General features: G+C 33.5%; 1 protein-coding gene across 1 annotated transcript in view; it reads right to left on the reverse strand.

Annotated features, from left to right (window-relative positions):
- Nucleotides 1-353: 353 nt before the first annotated feature.
- The window catches only part of LOC123545158 (putative lipid scramblase CLPTM1), a 31,278-nt gene continuing 15,924 nt past the window's right edge, over nucleotides 354-15,707 (reverse strand). Inside the window, exons 4-14 of the mRNA XM_045331470.2 lie at nucleotides 14,618-14,735; nucleotides 13,898-13,983; nucleotides 11,969-12,086; nucleotides 10,811-10,913; nucleotides 10,388-10,529; nucleotides 9,785-9,878; nucleotides 9,044-9,234; nucleotides 7,779-7,874; nucleotides 6,496-6,631; nucleotides 5,890-6,057; nucleotides 354-5,374 (exon numbers count right to left, since the gene is read on the reverse strand). Of these exons, the coding sequence (XP_045187405.2) occupies nucleotides 5,133-5,374; nucleotides 5,890-6,057; nucleotides 6,496-6,631; nucleotides 7,779-7,874; nucleotides 9,044-9,234; nucleotides 9,785-9,878; nucleotides 10,388-10,529; nucleotides 10,811-10,913; nucleotides 11,969-12,086; nucleotides 13,898-13,983; nucleotides 14,618-14,735 (1,494 nt within the window). The 3' untranslated portion in view covers nucleotides 354-5,132. The remainder of the gene's footprint in view (nucleotides 5,375-5,889; nucleotides 6,058-6,495; nucleotides 6,632-7,778; nucleotides 7,875-9,043; nucleotides 9,235-9,784; nucleotides 9,879-10,387; nucleotides 10,530-10,810; nucleotides 10,914-11,968; nucleotides 12,087-13,897; nucleotides 13,984-14,617; nucleotides 14,736-15,707) is intronic.

Genomic DNA, 15,707 nt, shown 5'->3' on the forward strand with positions numbered 1-15,707 from the left:
TTCCCCGCCTCAAGGGCAATAACTCTAAGGGAAATTGACCAATCCAAAAAAAAAATCTTGACGGGCATCATAGCAGTATGTTGGTTCATGTTTATTTCAAGTTTTATGACATTTTATCTGCGGACAGACGCACACACGGACGGACAATGCCATTTCAATACCCCCCACCCGATTTCATCAGCAGGGGATAACAAAACTTTGGCAACACCTAGCCGTGTCCTTAATATTCAATTTAAGCTTTGTACGAGTTGTTGCAGTGTATGGTGCTCCATAGCTATGCCATGCTATACAAACAGCTCATTTCATATGCTTATAGTAGGACTGTAGTATTAAACTAACAACACAAAGTCCAGTGACACTTTTACATTTAATATTGAGTATCGAGCATTTCAAAGTTTACAAATTACTCAGAAATGAATGATTTTCTACGCTATACAAAAATTGGCTTATTTTTTGGCATTTTCAGATTTTCTCAATTGCATTCAATATCAACATCACAACATTCCTGCACTGATTAGCATTAACATTCTACCAAGTGGCTTTTAAGTATAAAATCTAACGTCAACTAGCAGTTTAATGCATAAAAACAATATATATCTTGGTACTGTTTCTTATGTACCTGCAAAATATCTTAAACAGTTATGAAAATTACAGAGGCTTTTTAGGGTACTAGAATTGTGATAGTTTTCAAAGTATGTGTTGTTAAATTCAACAATAATGTAAAAATTTAAGATCACCTCATGAGTTTGAAAATTTCATCACCCTGTCAGTTTGTGTAGACCTAATAAACTGGCCGCATGTTTACAAAACATTTTCAGTCTCTTCTGAGTTTGATAATGAAACTTTGTCATTTACACCTAAACTGCATGTTTAAAATTAAATTTTGATAAATTTCCAAGTGACTATTCAGAAGTGATGGTCAGTCAACCTTAAGTTATAGTTGAGATGGAAAAATGTTTTATAAACATGGGCCCAAGTTTTAAAGGCAAAAATATATTGAAGTTGAAACATTTAGCTCATCTATTTTTTGGAAAAACTCTTCAAGCAAAACACAATTTCAGAACAAAGAAATATAAATCTATGTTTTTCAACATAGTTCAGTAACTGAAATAGATTCATTTCAATACAGGCTTCTGAGCATGAACGTCTAACTTTTATATTTGTCCTTACCTGACAGATACTTCGGACGTATTTTCATAAAAATTTGTACTTATCAACAAAGTAAGAACCACTACATTGATTTATGGAAGCATACTGTAACCATTTATTTATCTATTTAGTAAATGTAACATCAAATTGTGCACTGTAATAATTCTGATTACATCTAAGAAAGAGAACACATCTTTTCAAAGGTAGGTAAAATTCTTATAAACAGCTAGATCAAATTCCTTGAAAACAACAAATGTTGATGTTTGTCAGTTTGCTTCATGCTGTAAACTTTTGGTACAATTCTGATTATATAAATTATTCATTTAAATGGACTCCATCCACACTGATTTCAAATTATCTAACATGAAAACTTTAGTAGAGTATAAAATATCATAATGACATAAGATGCAAGCAAGGTTTTATTAATTTATGGATGTACAGAAGCTGCACTGTCTGTTTACTGAAGTCCTGGAAGATAATGTTTCAATTTTCTCCAAATATCTCCATTAATCTATCATGTGCATATTTCTACCAAGTACTTACTGATTTGCAAGTGGTGGTCAATGTATAGTTTCTGACAGTATGAAACAAGCCTAAACAGTTAAATCCACACCGCAATCAGTACTGCACAGGGTTACATTAACCATATTCGGCAATATAGAAAGTTACAATTAATTAGATCTCGCAATTTTATCCATCTCACCCCTAGTAGTCACAAAGGAAATCATCAAACAAACTTTACCCTGGGAAGAGGCCAAATCATTGCTATGGCAGTACGAACCCTGATTGTCTAGAAAAATAACTGTTTCAAAAACATTTTAAGGAATTTTTCACAGAAAATATAAACATTCAGTAATCATTCACAGGGTCATCATCTAAACTACATAAAAGGTACAAACTTGTAGAAAAAAAGTTGGTTCCAAATGTAAAAAAAAACCTATAAAGCTCACTTTTCTAAAAGCCGTCAACATTATTATGCTATTCTAAATAACACTGGTTTATATATACACATGCAGGTGAAATAATAAAACTGAAAAATCAAGTTGGCACAGCGTCATACACTGGAGTCAGTAGAACATAATTATACATGTGAAAGCTAGATTATGATGTGGAAAAAAATAATTAAAGAATTTACCTGTTTCCCTGTGTAAGAAATAATCATCAAATTAAAACAAATTTTCTAAATCTTTTCTAGAGTTTTAGATTAAACTTTTATAACTGTACCACTTCTAAGTCGTAGAAACCTCAAGATGCTAAGTTAAAACAGTTCATGAAATAATGAGAAAATAACACCGGCTCTCTTTTTTCAGTGTGAATAAAGCTTAGTCTGCATTAATGTCTTAAACTGTAACAATTTCATAGAAGTATCACAGAACCCCATGTATACTGCTCATCCATGTATAATGCACACCCCTCATCTGAGACTGATAATACTCCATCCTTAATTAGTATCATAACAATATAGGATTTCATTTTTCTTTCTTTAAAACATGATTAAATTTACAGAAAATCAGTTCTGTTGATTGAAAATAAGCCACTCTTATTTATGCAAATACAATGTAACAACAATAAAGTCAAAGAGTACTTTCCCTTCACCAGAATGTCGAACAATTGTAAAAATCATCAAAGCCTAAGTGAATATGCATATCAAATTTAATGTGCTGGTCTTCGGGTGCAAAATTTAGGCATTATACACAGTTATACTGAAGTTCTATGGGACCTAAATATGTCGAGTTTTTTAAAGATAAAAAAGGTGAAGTTTTCTAGGTAAAATTTGTGGATGCTTACATAAGCTGGTTATCATCAAGGAAGTTCAAACTTTACTGCCAATAAGCCCAAACTGATCAACTGGAAACTGTACCAGACACAAAGGTAACACTTTTTCATGAAGAATGACCTTCATGAATGGCTGCTACAGACCAAATTTACTAAACTTTATTGACAACAGATTGCAGAAAACCTATCTATACGAGGGTTGATCGCAAATTAATGTCACTGGAACCATAAAATTGTGTATAATGAAAAGAAAACAACAAAAATGTCTACCTAAGTACCTTGATCTATCTGCAAATATTTTGAAAATGTAAAAAATGTATTGCTTACTGTGATTTCGACATGTTTAGAAAGCATAGCAACAGTGATTGCCACACATCTCTGATATTACAAACATCAGAAATGGATATATTTGTCAACAAGCTCAAGCTCTAATTAGCAAACTGAAACCTGCAAGGATTCGACTACAGTCTTCAACAGTTGACTGCTAAAAAGACGCAACTTCACATCATTATAATTTCAAGTGATTAAAAACATTATTTTGGTGTAAACTGTCGACTATCTATTCTGGTTGTTTTTTTCTATTTATGAAAGAAAGGCTATTTTTGCATGCAGCAAAATGTGATCCTTGGTGAACTTTTTAGTTCTATGTATTTAAAACCTAACAACCATAGAAAGTAACATTTACATCTGTAATAATAATTAAATTAGCATACATTTTAATTAAATTTCTATAATAATATAACAGTGAATAAATGCATAATGGACGCAGTGACATTACTTCTGGATCAACACTCACAGTAACAAATAACTCACAGTGAGCCTTTCGCTCATGTGAGCAGAACTGACAAACTCGTGTTACATGTAAATTTTCCACAGATGATAGCCCATGAAATTACACTTTTGTAAGTTTTCAGTCCATTTTTCTCCTAAATAATTAACAGAAAATACTTTAAAGGAAGTTTTATGATAGCTGTTGAAAATATGCATGCACCCCGAGTTTGCGAAATATATCTATACAATAGTAACAACAAGAAATATAATGGCAGATAAATATGATAAATAAAAACTCCTGACATATACATAGTTAAAACTAAGACTCTATCTAACAGTGGAAATGACAACAACAATCAAATCTCTATTGCAAAGTCGCCTTCAAAACAAACATCAAACCATACAAATGACAATTTTTGTTCATACAATACTCTGCTTACTACAAGATATAAATTGCTGCTTATAAAACACAAGACTGGAATAGTTTCTGGATTTCATTTACAAATTTTCCTATGCTCACAGCATAGGTGTTGAATCAACTTTGTAGAACTCTCTTTTAACAAAAGATTGTTCTTTAACAAGATACCATGAGACTCTTAAAGATGCTCAACTGGCCTTGACCTTAAATATATATCAAAACATATTGTGTCATTAAATACAAAAATTGTGTTCATCGAAGGATGCTACAGACCAAATTTGGTAGAGATGCAGCAAGCAGTTCATCAGAAATCATTTAAAAGCTTTTCTTTTACATATCTTATTTTTTTATGTTTAGCTCTGGTGGCCCGTAAACAGGGTGAAGCAGGAACATTTGAACAACCTTCAGAGAACCATATGCAAGGACGCTACAAACCAAGTTTGGTGAAGATCCATCGAGCAATTCACAAGAAGAAGCTGTTCAAAAAGTTTTCCTATTTTTATCTCTAGTGGTCCCTTAAAGGGGATCAAGCAGAACCATTTGTTCAAAAACCAGACAGGTCCATCAAAGGATGCTTCAGGTCAAGTTTGCTGATGATCCATTAACTTCTTCATGAGAAGAATTGTTCTATTTTGGCTTTGGTGGCCTCTAAAAGGGACCAAAACAGAACCATTTAAAAAATAAAACAGAGGTCCAATCCAAACCAGAATGTTACATACAATTTTGGTGAAGTTCCATTAACCAGCTAAAGAAGAGACATTTAAAGGTTGTATTTTTTTATTCGTTTTTTAGCTCTAGTAAACCTTTAATGAATTAAGTCAAGTAGGATCACTTGAAAAATAGAACTGAAAGCAGTCCAATCCAGGATGCTGCAGAGCTGGTTTGGTGAAATTCTGACCAGTACTTTCAGAGATCTTTATGTAAAAATGCTGGCCACCAGACCATCCACTTATATACATAGCTTAACCTGAAAAAATTTCAGGTGAGATAAACAAATTCAGAAATGTAAAATAAAAGACTAGTCATTCTTTTTCTCTTGTATAGATTTTGGAGGAGCAGGTTTTTCTTGTTCTTCTGCAGCTTCTGGAGATTTATCGGAATCTTCTATTTTATCAATATGGTTTTCCTCTGCACCCTGAACACTTTGAGTGTTAGCATCATTTTCTTCAAACATTTCTTGACTGGTTCCGTACTCATTCACTCTCTTTGGGTCTATTTTGTAAATATACCTCTGATACAGGAAGATGAAAAATATCACATCTGAAAACACGAAAATTTTGTATTTCTAATTTATTTGTAATTCTATTCTTTTCTTACATAAAAATATACACTTTAAGCTTGACATTAAATATCAAAGGCAGTAGAATGTTGTGTTAAGATATCCATGCAAAAAGTTATCGCCTTTGAAATCACTTGAGCATAGACAGATGCATAAGTCTTTTCGTAAACTAACCCTACTGTATATCTATGTCGTATTTCCAACTAACATAATTTGAACTATGCAAGTGTAAAAACAGTGTAGAGTAGTAAACAGGGCTTCCACAATGTCAAGGAAACAGAAGAATTGACAATTCTATTCTCAATAAAGAGATCAATATTTGACATATATCCTCTGAGGGAATGTTTTCAGAAATTTTTATATTTTTCACCAGCACTGTGAAATATGTTCCATTTCTTTATGATGGCCTAATTTTCAGACCACAGACATTTCATTAAGTAAAACCTTTGTTAAACAACTGTAAACTAGCAAGAATATTAACCAAATAAACACTTACCATCTCTTAAGCAGCCTATCCTGTACAGAGTTGGCATTTTTATCACAAAAGCAAATATATCATCTATGAAAGTATTGAGAGCTTTGTAAGTCAACATTCTCCATGGCAGATGGGCCACAGACTTCAGCTTGTAGTTTATAAATAACTGTGGAGTCATCATTATAAAACCTGAAAAGAGGATATTGCTATTTCAATTCCACTGTGTAACGTAACTGTACATATATTTGTATGTAGAAATGTACTGTACAATAAAGTTATTAACAAACTATTCCCCGCCTGCATTGCAGTTTATACACTTTACTGTCTGTTCAAATGATAAAATGCTCACCATAAATCTTATCTACTCTTTTATTTTGTATCAATATCTCTAGCCTGGCAAAAGGCACAATAAAAAAATTAAAATGATGATAGTTTAAAGTCTCAATATGAATATTTATTCAAATTTAGAAGTACCCTTGAGAAAAAGTCAAGTCCTCTTCAATGTACATGAAAATGTCCAATAATGAAACATTCCTCATACAATTTTGTTTCTGAGAATGCCACTTTACACAGAGGTCAGTCATATTTCAAATAAAACTGTGAACTACTCTCACAAAATACACTTACCGAATGTAAGTAGGAAACCATACATCATGTTGAGTACCCAGGAATACCAGCCCTTCTGTTCCACATATACAATAGAGTACACGGCATAACAGGCAAGCATAGGAAACAATAACCATGACAGATACTTGAATGCCATCTGAAGATAAGATATACACACACAATCAATATCATAAAGCATTGGTATGTATGGAATATTATAATATACACATTTTCAAAAACGGAATTGAGAATCACACCAGCTATTGTTTGTTGGATATCATTTCAATGTAATATGTATATGATTCATTCCTTGAGAATACATATGTAATAAAAATTTGAGAAATATGCAAGCAGTCTTATGAAAAGTGTTACTACCCACAAGTCTTTTCTATTTCTTCATGCAAATCTCAATATCTTAAAATCACATATATTCAGGTAGTTCTACACGTTAGGATCAAAATTTTTTCTTCAATGTAGAATTTGATTAAACTCTGATTTTTCAAAACTTTCGAATATATTAAGAAAATTCAGCAAATAAAAAAGATAGGGTCGTGTGCTTGATTTTTTGCTAGACTGATCTGAAAAGTTTCGACCTCACGCAATTTTTTATAATGGGAGTCTATGGGACAAACGCAATTTTCTTAACATTTTTGCCAATAGAAATTTTTCTACAATGTAAATTTTAATGAAACTTCTCACAGTCGTAAATAAACATGTGGCCTATAATTTGGTGAAATAAAATGTATGGGTCTGTGTGCTTATTTTTGAGATATCTGGCTATGAGTAAAGCGAACCTACTATTTTAAGCTAATTTTAAGACACTATTTTGCATTATTTAACGTGTAAGATGTTTTAATATATCATTTTAATTTAAGAGAGATAGCAGCGGTGCCATTTTAATAATTTACTCATGGGTTGTCCTTAACTCATAAACTGATTTGCATTTCCGTATGCCGAATCCAGGCATTATTCTACGTTTTCTGGATAAATGATGTTACGCCATCACTTCCGGTTTATCAAACGTGCAGAACTACCTTAACGTTCAGCTGTGCGCTATTTATATCACAAATGACTGATACAGAAGTAATTAATGAGTCATGCAAAAGGAAGTGACTGCCCACCCTTACATAACTGTTGAAAAACGGCCGCAGTAAACCCAAAACAACCAAACAGAACAAATGAAACCAAATGTTCCATTACTAAATTTCTCTAAATTATTACCTTCAAGACAATTTCTAAGTATTTATAGGAACAGTCCGACAAAAAATCAACAAGAAATTTATATAATAAAGCACCCTACTGACCGTATCATACTCTTTGGTATGTGATTCTGTATATGTTGATTTATCTTCCAGCGATATTTTAGGTATCAAACCTAATATACGATGTTCTCTATCAGTCTACAAACAAAGGAATATAATAGTTTTTACACTTATTATCAAATTCAATTACATCCCAAACAATCCTGTAATATATGTCTGAAACTGCAAAATTTCAAAAGAAACAATTATAACCTATACATGAACATTTTCCATTTGAATATACTGGACAGACTGATGGACAGTTTTTTTAAAGCACCCACAGCATGAAACATTCTTAACTAATATCAGTACAAACTAGTGGATAAATTCCATATTAAACTTGGACTATGAAAATAAAAGCTCGTTATTTTGCACTGTACGAAACATAATTACTATGTACAACTGAAATCAGTATGATGCTATTACAAAGTTATGATGTGATAAAAAGTTGTCCCATAAAAAGCTTAGTCTTACAGGAATTGACATTTTTATAATCCGTCAACATAAATGGCATATGAGTTTAATATTTCACTTGAAAGTTCAGTACTATTAGAGAACATAACAGAATAATTGCTAATTATATATGTTTTGCTCTACAATATGCATTTCCTGCCATTTCATAATGAGTATTGCAAATCATCTATATCTTTCAAAGGGGAGAAAAGATGGTCTTGATCAATTTGCTAGTGAGTTACTGTCAACTATAATCAGCTCTTCACCAAGGTGACTGACAGAATATAAACAATAAAATTGTATTTTGTTCTTGTTTCTGTTGGGTTTAACGTCACATCAACACAATTATGGGTCTTATTGCGACTTCCCAGCTTGATGACCCAAGGTGCCCCTCCGTGCATTATTTCATTACGCGCAGGCACCTTGTTAGAACCACCATCAAATTGCAGGTTGATGAAGTATTATTCTATTACTACACTTTTAGCAAGAAGACAAATTCAAGACACAATCAATCAGTTTGTTATATAAATTTGTTCGCTACACTAATACTGTTTATAAGCAGTTTGTTCGCTATATGTTTATAAGAAACTTCGGATAAAATGAACAGATTTTCTGGTCCTGTTGAGTTTGCTATAGCCAGAGTTTATTGTACTACTTATAACTTGTTTTCAGCAATTAGCCAACAACTGTCCTTACACCACAGTGAAACAGAGGAACCTTACAGTACATCAATGTTACACTCTCTGAGCTGACATACCACATCTCGTCTACAGGCTGAACTCATTATCTTGACTTCTATCCTCTAATATACATACCTTTACATTTACGACTTTGTGAATTTTCCATATTTCTATAAGAAGCCCAATAAACACACTTATTCTGACAACTGTATTTGTTTCATTATCTAGCACATATAACAAAACAACAGTCGACTGGAAAACGTTGAAGAATATAGATCTCACTGACAGACCCTCCAGAGATTTACGACTTTTCCAAAACTGGATATCTGAAAAAGACAAAGATAAATATGTTACATACCACTGCATTGTCTTTTGCAGGATCTCAGGTAACCCAATTTTGAACTGGACCTAGATTTCATAGAGACAAACAATCTGACGAAATTTTATCAAGATGAGATTGAAAATGTGACCTCTAAAATGTTAACAAGGGTTTTCTATTGAGTTTGTAACCTGTTTTCTGACACGAGACGACCCAGTATCTAATTTGTCCAAGATTTTATTGAGGGTAACATTCTCAGAACATTTCATTAAAACTGGGCCAAAACTGTGACCTCTAGAATTCGGAAAGTATAACTGTTGACTACGATTGATGGACCACAGACACGGCAATCACAATAATAAACAAGAGCTGTTTGTACAACATGTATGCACCCCCATGATGGCCTGTCAGAGAAATGGGTATCTAACTTTGTATGCTGTAACCTGGACTTCTGACCAAATGACCTCTGCTTAAAACAACAGGGGTCATCTACTGACTATGGGCAACCATCCTGACTTGACAGCCATAGGCCCAAGCTTATATGATAGTATACTCACCATTTTTGAAAGCCAAGAATTCAAAGACACTGTGTATAATGGAAACTATAATTGTAAGTGCCAGCAAGTACGGATTGGTCTCCAGGAATGCAGTCTGAAGCATAATGTCAGAAAAAGTTACGAATTTTAATGTTTCATACAATGTATGTAACATAAACAATGTATTTCAAATTTAAATGAAAACTGATTAACCGAGTTTCATCACTTATATTTATGTTCCGAGTCCTGTTTCACATCACATAATATGACAGTTTTGATGTAACACATCACTGATAAAATAATATTCATTCACGGCTGATTTTTTTAATACTGATGTAAATTAAACTTCACTTATAACAAACAAGGTCATAACAAATTTCCCGTTATAAGGAAAAATTTCAAACTTTAGTTCCTCTTTGTTCTATGTAATATAAAATGATTATAGCAAACATGGTTATGGCGAACTATTAGATACAAGAAATATAATTTTTTACATGTTCATTAGGAGCAACTCTTCAATAAAGGTTATCACACAAGATTTCAGTTTGTTGTGTAAAAATTAAAATAAGTTGCCTATACATGTGCGTGTCCGGACAAGTTTGTTGTAACCTGCGTTTACAATACCTTTAAAGAATCTTGATCCTGGTCATCTTCCCCCATATCTGTGCCCAACATATTGGTCCATTTATTTCGCATACCCTGCGCTGCATACATCTGCCAGCGAAACAATGATATTGGACTGAACGTTACTGTCAGGTTCAATAACCTGTCAAAGATAAAAATATTTCTCATATTCCTATGTGCGCCGTAAGAGTTCTAAGAGTCTCAAAACTAAAATATCTAGGATTTTTTATTGTTTCTAAGTGTAATTTTGAAACTGATCAAAGCCATGCTAAATGTGCCTTCAATGAATGTCTTATAAATACAATTCTATAACTTGAGCCAGTTTACCAGCCAAAGATGCTCAAATCCTGACAGTTCAAACATCTTCCTTTGTCCTGACAAAATCTCTATACAATACAAGTTTACAAGAAAGCGCTATCATACTTGACTGTATCATTGATAGGTTGATAGTCACTGTTGAGGTTCCAGTAGTTATTGAAGTACAACACTGGTAGATACTTCGCCACTCCAGGGACAAATTCAACATCTGTAATTGACATAAAGTAACATAAGCATCAACAATAAGTAGGTGTATGTCGAACTACCTGGAATGATATTTGTATAGCTTACCAACATCAGTTCTATTGTTGTTTTTTTTTGTTTAATGTCACACCAAACACAATTTTAGATTTGATGATGGAAGAAGACGCTTGGTGCTCCTACTTGCATTATTTCAGGCACAGTAGGCACCCGGGTAGATCAACAGACCTTCCCTAAAGGCAATGCTAGCTGGATAGCTTTCTCACATGAAATAACTTACAGCCAAAGTGAAATTTCAAACCCAGAGTGGTGAGGTGCAAGTGATTCGAAGCAATCATTTGTTCACAGAGGCACCCTTCTAACATCTATGTATATCAGGCTTGTGATTCACATAAAAGCTGTAAGCCTGAAAACCTGCACTGTAAAGAATGAAATCATCATCTCCAATCATACAGGGAAATCCTGGCAGTCAAAAGCCTGAAATCAAGACCTGTCCTAAAAATCCCAGGCCTTGTACATGTAGTTTCTAGTAAAACTGAACATAGGTAACATCATGCAAGTGAAAGCTCAGCAAAATATACAAACTCCAACACTTGCTTGATCATAACCTGACAGACTGACACATCTGTTTCTGCTGTTCTTTTTCCTATTGGTTTAATAACTAATTTCGGACTTTTTTTCATTTTTCTGTTTCCTGAAATAGCTGTTCAATGCACTCGAGTAATTCATTTTAAAATAGATGCAACTTTTTTCCTTGTTTTGAGCAAACTGAGAAAACTCACTTCACATCTGTAATATGAATTCTTATTACTCTTTTAGTTTCTATTTTTTCCCGATCACCAGTATCGTTCAGACACTGAAACTACTACTATATAAAAACGTAAATAAATAACGCACAGATGTGTTTGTGACTGTCAAGAATATTACAAAAGTAATTAACTAGACTGCAAAACCTAAAAAGTAGCTTCATACAATTATGGGAAAGCATCCTATGCCATACATACTATAAACTTCAATGATTTCATCTTGTTTATTCTGGGTAAGAAATTGTAGAAGACTTACATTCATCCAGGGGTGCTGGTATATGACCTTTTACCCATGATGTTTGATCATCTAGCAGGTTGATGGTTAAATTTGGATGCCAGTGAGATAAAATCTCAAATTCTGAAGAGTTTGGTTTCTGGAGGAAGAAATAATAAAACAAATAATTCCTTAAATTTTGGATGAAATCACTATGCAAATAAAAACACTAATTTTACTATAAAGAAGAACTGTTCAACCCTTAGCTTGCTGGCGGCAAGTGATTTTGCCTTTGCGACCTGTGTAGACCAAGATCATGGTCTGCACTGTTCACTATTCAGTCAGTAAATTTTCAGTGAACACCCCTTTGAATAATAAGTGATGCTGCCCAAACTGAATGATGGACCGGTTCATTTTAGAAATTTAGCAGGGAAAGGGTTAAGAAACTATGTCTGCTCTCCTCCCTCATCAAATTTTAACATGCCAGAGATATTTTAACCAAATGTTTAGAAAACAAGTAAAAAGAGCTCTTGGTAAATCAGGGATTTTTTTCCTTCATAAACTGATGTCCTCAGCTGAAAAAGTATGCTTTTTTCTCCACATGAAGGCAAAAATTCCCCAAATTCAGTTGACAAAAAAAAATAAATGGAAGGTTATGTACGTTGTATCCAAAAATTGCACCTGAAAACCGTAATATAAACATTATCTTTTAAGAGAAACACATTCAAACACCGCCAAATATTTCTTGCAGCAGACGACACTACATTGTGACAACACCAATGATAAAATTTAGTTGTTTACATTCAATACAATTTGTAATCAGAGGTAATTCCGCCTGCTTTGGGTCAGTCTTCATGTTGGGATTTTAATTTCTAGTGTTACACATCAAATTAGTCCAAACAATGGAATGCTTCGGGACAGCGTAATAACTTTTGACTGTTGATGTTCCGTTAGAGGGATGGCAGCTATAAAATATCAGATCATAAAATAAGCCATCCCATTATGCCAAACGAGTAAGGCTAACACCAAATAGTTTCACTACCAGCACCAGATCTACAAAATACCATGCCCAAAACCCTTAAGTATCACACCTGCTGCCCCACCCACAGCTATTAGTAACACTGCATTCGTTTCTTTTTCCCCCAAATTTTTAATTTATGACACATTTCCCCCCATTTTACCAGAACCGGTACCATCCCCAAAGTCTGAAAAAATCCCTGAAAACATACTTGTTCCAAAACTCAACAGTAACTTGCTGCTTGTCAACAGTCAGGGGAGTAACTGTTTCAAGTTATCGCATTTTGTAACCCATTTGAGTTATTGCTTATTCTTCCATAACTTGTTTCAGTTATCATAAAATATTACAAAGCCCTCCCATGCCAATTCCTTATTTTGAATGGGACTAATGCAATTATTTCCTGAATCTTTGAACTTTTATCTTTCCAGCTATGCAATAAAATTTTTTTGACGCAAGGCTGATAAAGTTTTATGCAAAAGTTTTAAAGCTATAAATCTCTTAACATCCCAATATGCTTATCAGGTCATGATCAGACTAAAAGAGAATTTGATTAACCACAGTTTGCTACTAATTTCACTTTAAAGGTCACTTTGTGAGATCAGCAAAATGGCTTTTTTGAATAACTTACCTGAGTTAACTTTATTTTATAACTAATACAGGTTACAAAATACTTGCAAAAGTAACTGGAATAGGTTACATAACTTAAAACAGTTACACCCCTGACTGGTCAATAAATTAGGCATTTTTTCTCCAAAAGTGCTTTTTATCCAAGATGTATAGATGTTAAAGAGACAAGACGTTTTAAGCAAAATGATCTTCCGAGCCTGCTACATAGCTTTATCATATGAACAAATTCCAAGGCAAAATCGCAAAGAAGTGAGAGGCACATTGCATATCTGAATTAACAATTGAACCAGAGCAGAACAGTTGTGACTAAAAGGAAAAGCTATTACCTTGATAAGGTCTGGATGAACATCTGTTTCTCCAGTCAGTAAATTCTTCGTCTCTAGAAAACGTCTTTTCTTGAATTTATTCAATTCTACCGAACAAAAAAAATCAGTTTTTGTATTTTCCTGCAGCATGCTAAATAGTGAATGCAGGCAATCATTACTAAGATAGTCAAACTTACTTGTTTGTTTTGATATGTGTTTTAAGAATATTAAACCTATTATGTTACAAGAGTTAACAAGTGTTCAAATGATTCTAGTTTAGATTTCCCCTACTGGGCCTCATTCAAACGGCACGCATGACCAGCTGTTAAGATGAAGTAGAAACTATGACTAATATATGGTAATCTCCTGATGCCAAAGATATGGGTAGATTTTGAAATCGTTTGGTGAAAAAGTTTCTTCAACCCGCAAAACAATAGGGATAATCTAATGAACATAGACAATTATGCTTGAAATTATAGTAACCACAGGCCCTTGGGCATACACCAATTGTGATGGTCCTAGGCCAAGGCATTCTCTTATCATTGACTAGAAACCAATATTGATATTGATTGACCAACCAAGAGCAAAAATAATTATCATACATGTACCCTGTCCCATACCTCTTCCCCCTCCCAGCTGTTTGCATTTTACATGTACAAACAGACAATGAAACCTGACGTCAGTTTGTCATCATATTATAACTATAATAATCAAGATAAACAATGGAACAAATTTACGTACGCATTGAACGATATATTGTGTCTCTTTTGCTGTAGCGTTCCTTGTTTTTTTCATCTGGCGAGTTTCCTTCTTTGACGATGTACACATGAAGGTATATTGAACCATTGTTCTGTACTGTCTGAAACAAAATACACATCATGTTGATTATTACACTAGAACAATATTCAACTACTTGAGCATGTAGCTTACATTCTCAGGCTAAGGATCTTGAAATTCCATTTTACTAAGGAGAACTTTCTTAGTATAGATCTAATCCAAAGGAGGTTTACTCCAGTCCACAAGTGTAGAAACCAATCATTTCATGAGAAAAGTCAATCAAAGCATTCTGTACAGTGGCTTTGTCATGTGGATATGTTTTCTGTTGCATTTATAGGTTTAACACGAGTATTTAATAGGAAAAGTGACATAAGACTCGTTTTCCTCAGTCAGTCATCAAGAAGAACATACATCTTACTCTGGGGTTGAACCTATGACTATAACCTGCTGCTTGGAAGTCTTGTTTTTAAAAAAAGAAAACAATGATTGGGAGTCAGGGGGGGGGGAAGGCGGTGTGGGTACACAACTTCACATGCTGATAATAAATGATCATGGGAAAACTGAAAGAAGTTTAATGAAATTCTACCAATTGGTTAATTTGTCATGTTCAAATATGTCGATTTTTAAACAATTAAAGGGCAATAACTAAGTTACTAAAGAAATCCTAACGAATTGTGTGTGCACTACCACATTTAATATGGTGATCTAAATTCAATTTAAGTTTCATAGTTCTAGGTCAAATATGTCATAAGTTATGAAGCAGAAATTGCCATATTCATAGTACCCTATATAGTTAACACTAGAAACTACTAAGGGCCGTAACTCAGGTGTCACTTGGGCAAGCTGACTGAAACTTTACCTGCTGCATTTCTCTATAGTGTTGAACATGTAGATGAAGTTTTATTAAAATATTCTGAAACCACTTCTTAGATATGGCTACGGACGGTTGTTCCTACATATGGGTATTTATGTGGCTACTCCTTTGTTCTTTCTATTGTTCCTTTAGCCACGTAAAAGAAAAATAGCCTCATAAAAGCTTATGGAATGAATGACA

This window comes from Mercenaria mercenaria, chromosome 1, assembly GCF_021730395.1.
Source record: "Mercenaria mercenaria strain notata chromosome 1, MADL_Memer_1, whole genome shotgun sequence".
NCBI classification, from domain to species: Eukaryota; Metazoa; Mollusca; class Bivalvia; order Venerida; family Veneridae; genus Mercenaria; species Mercenaria mercenaria.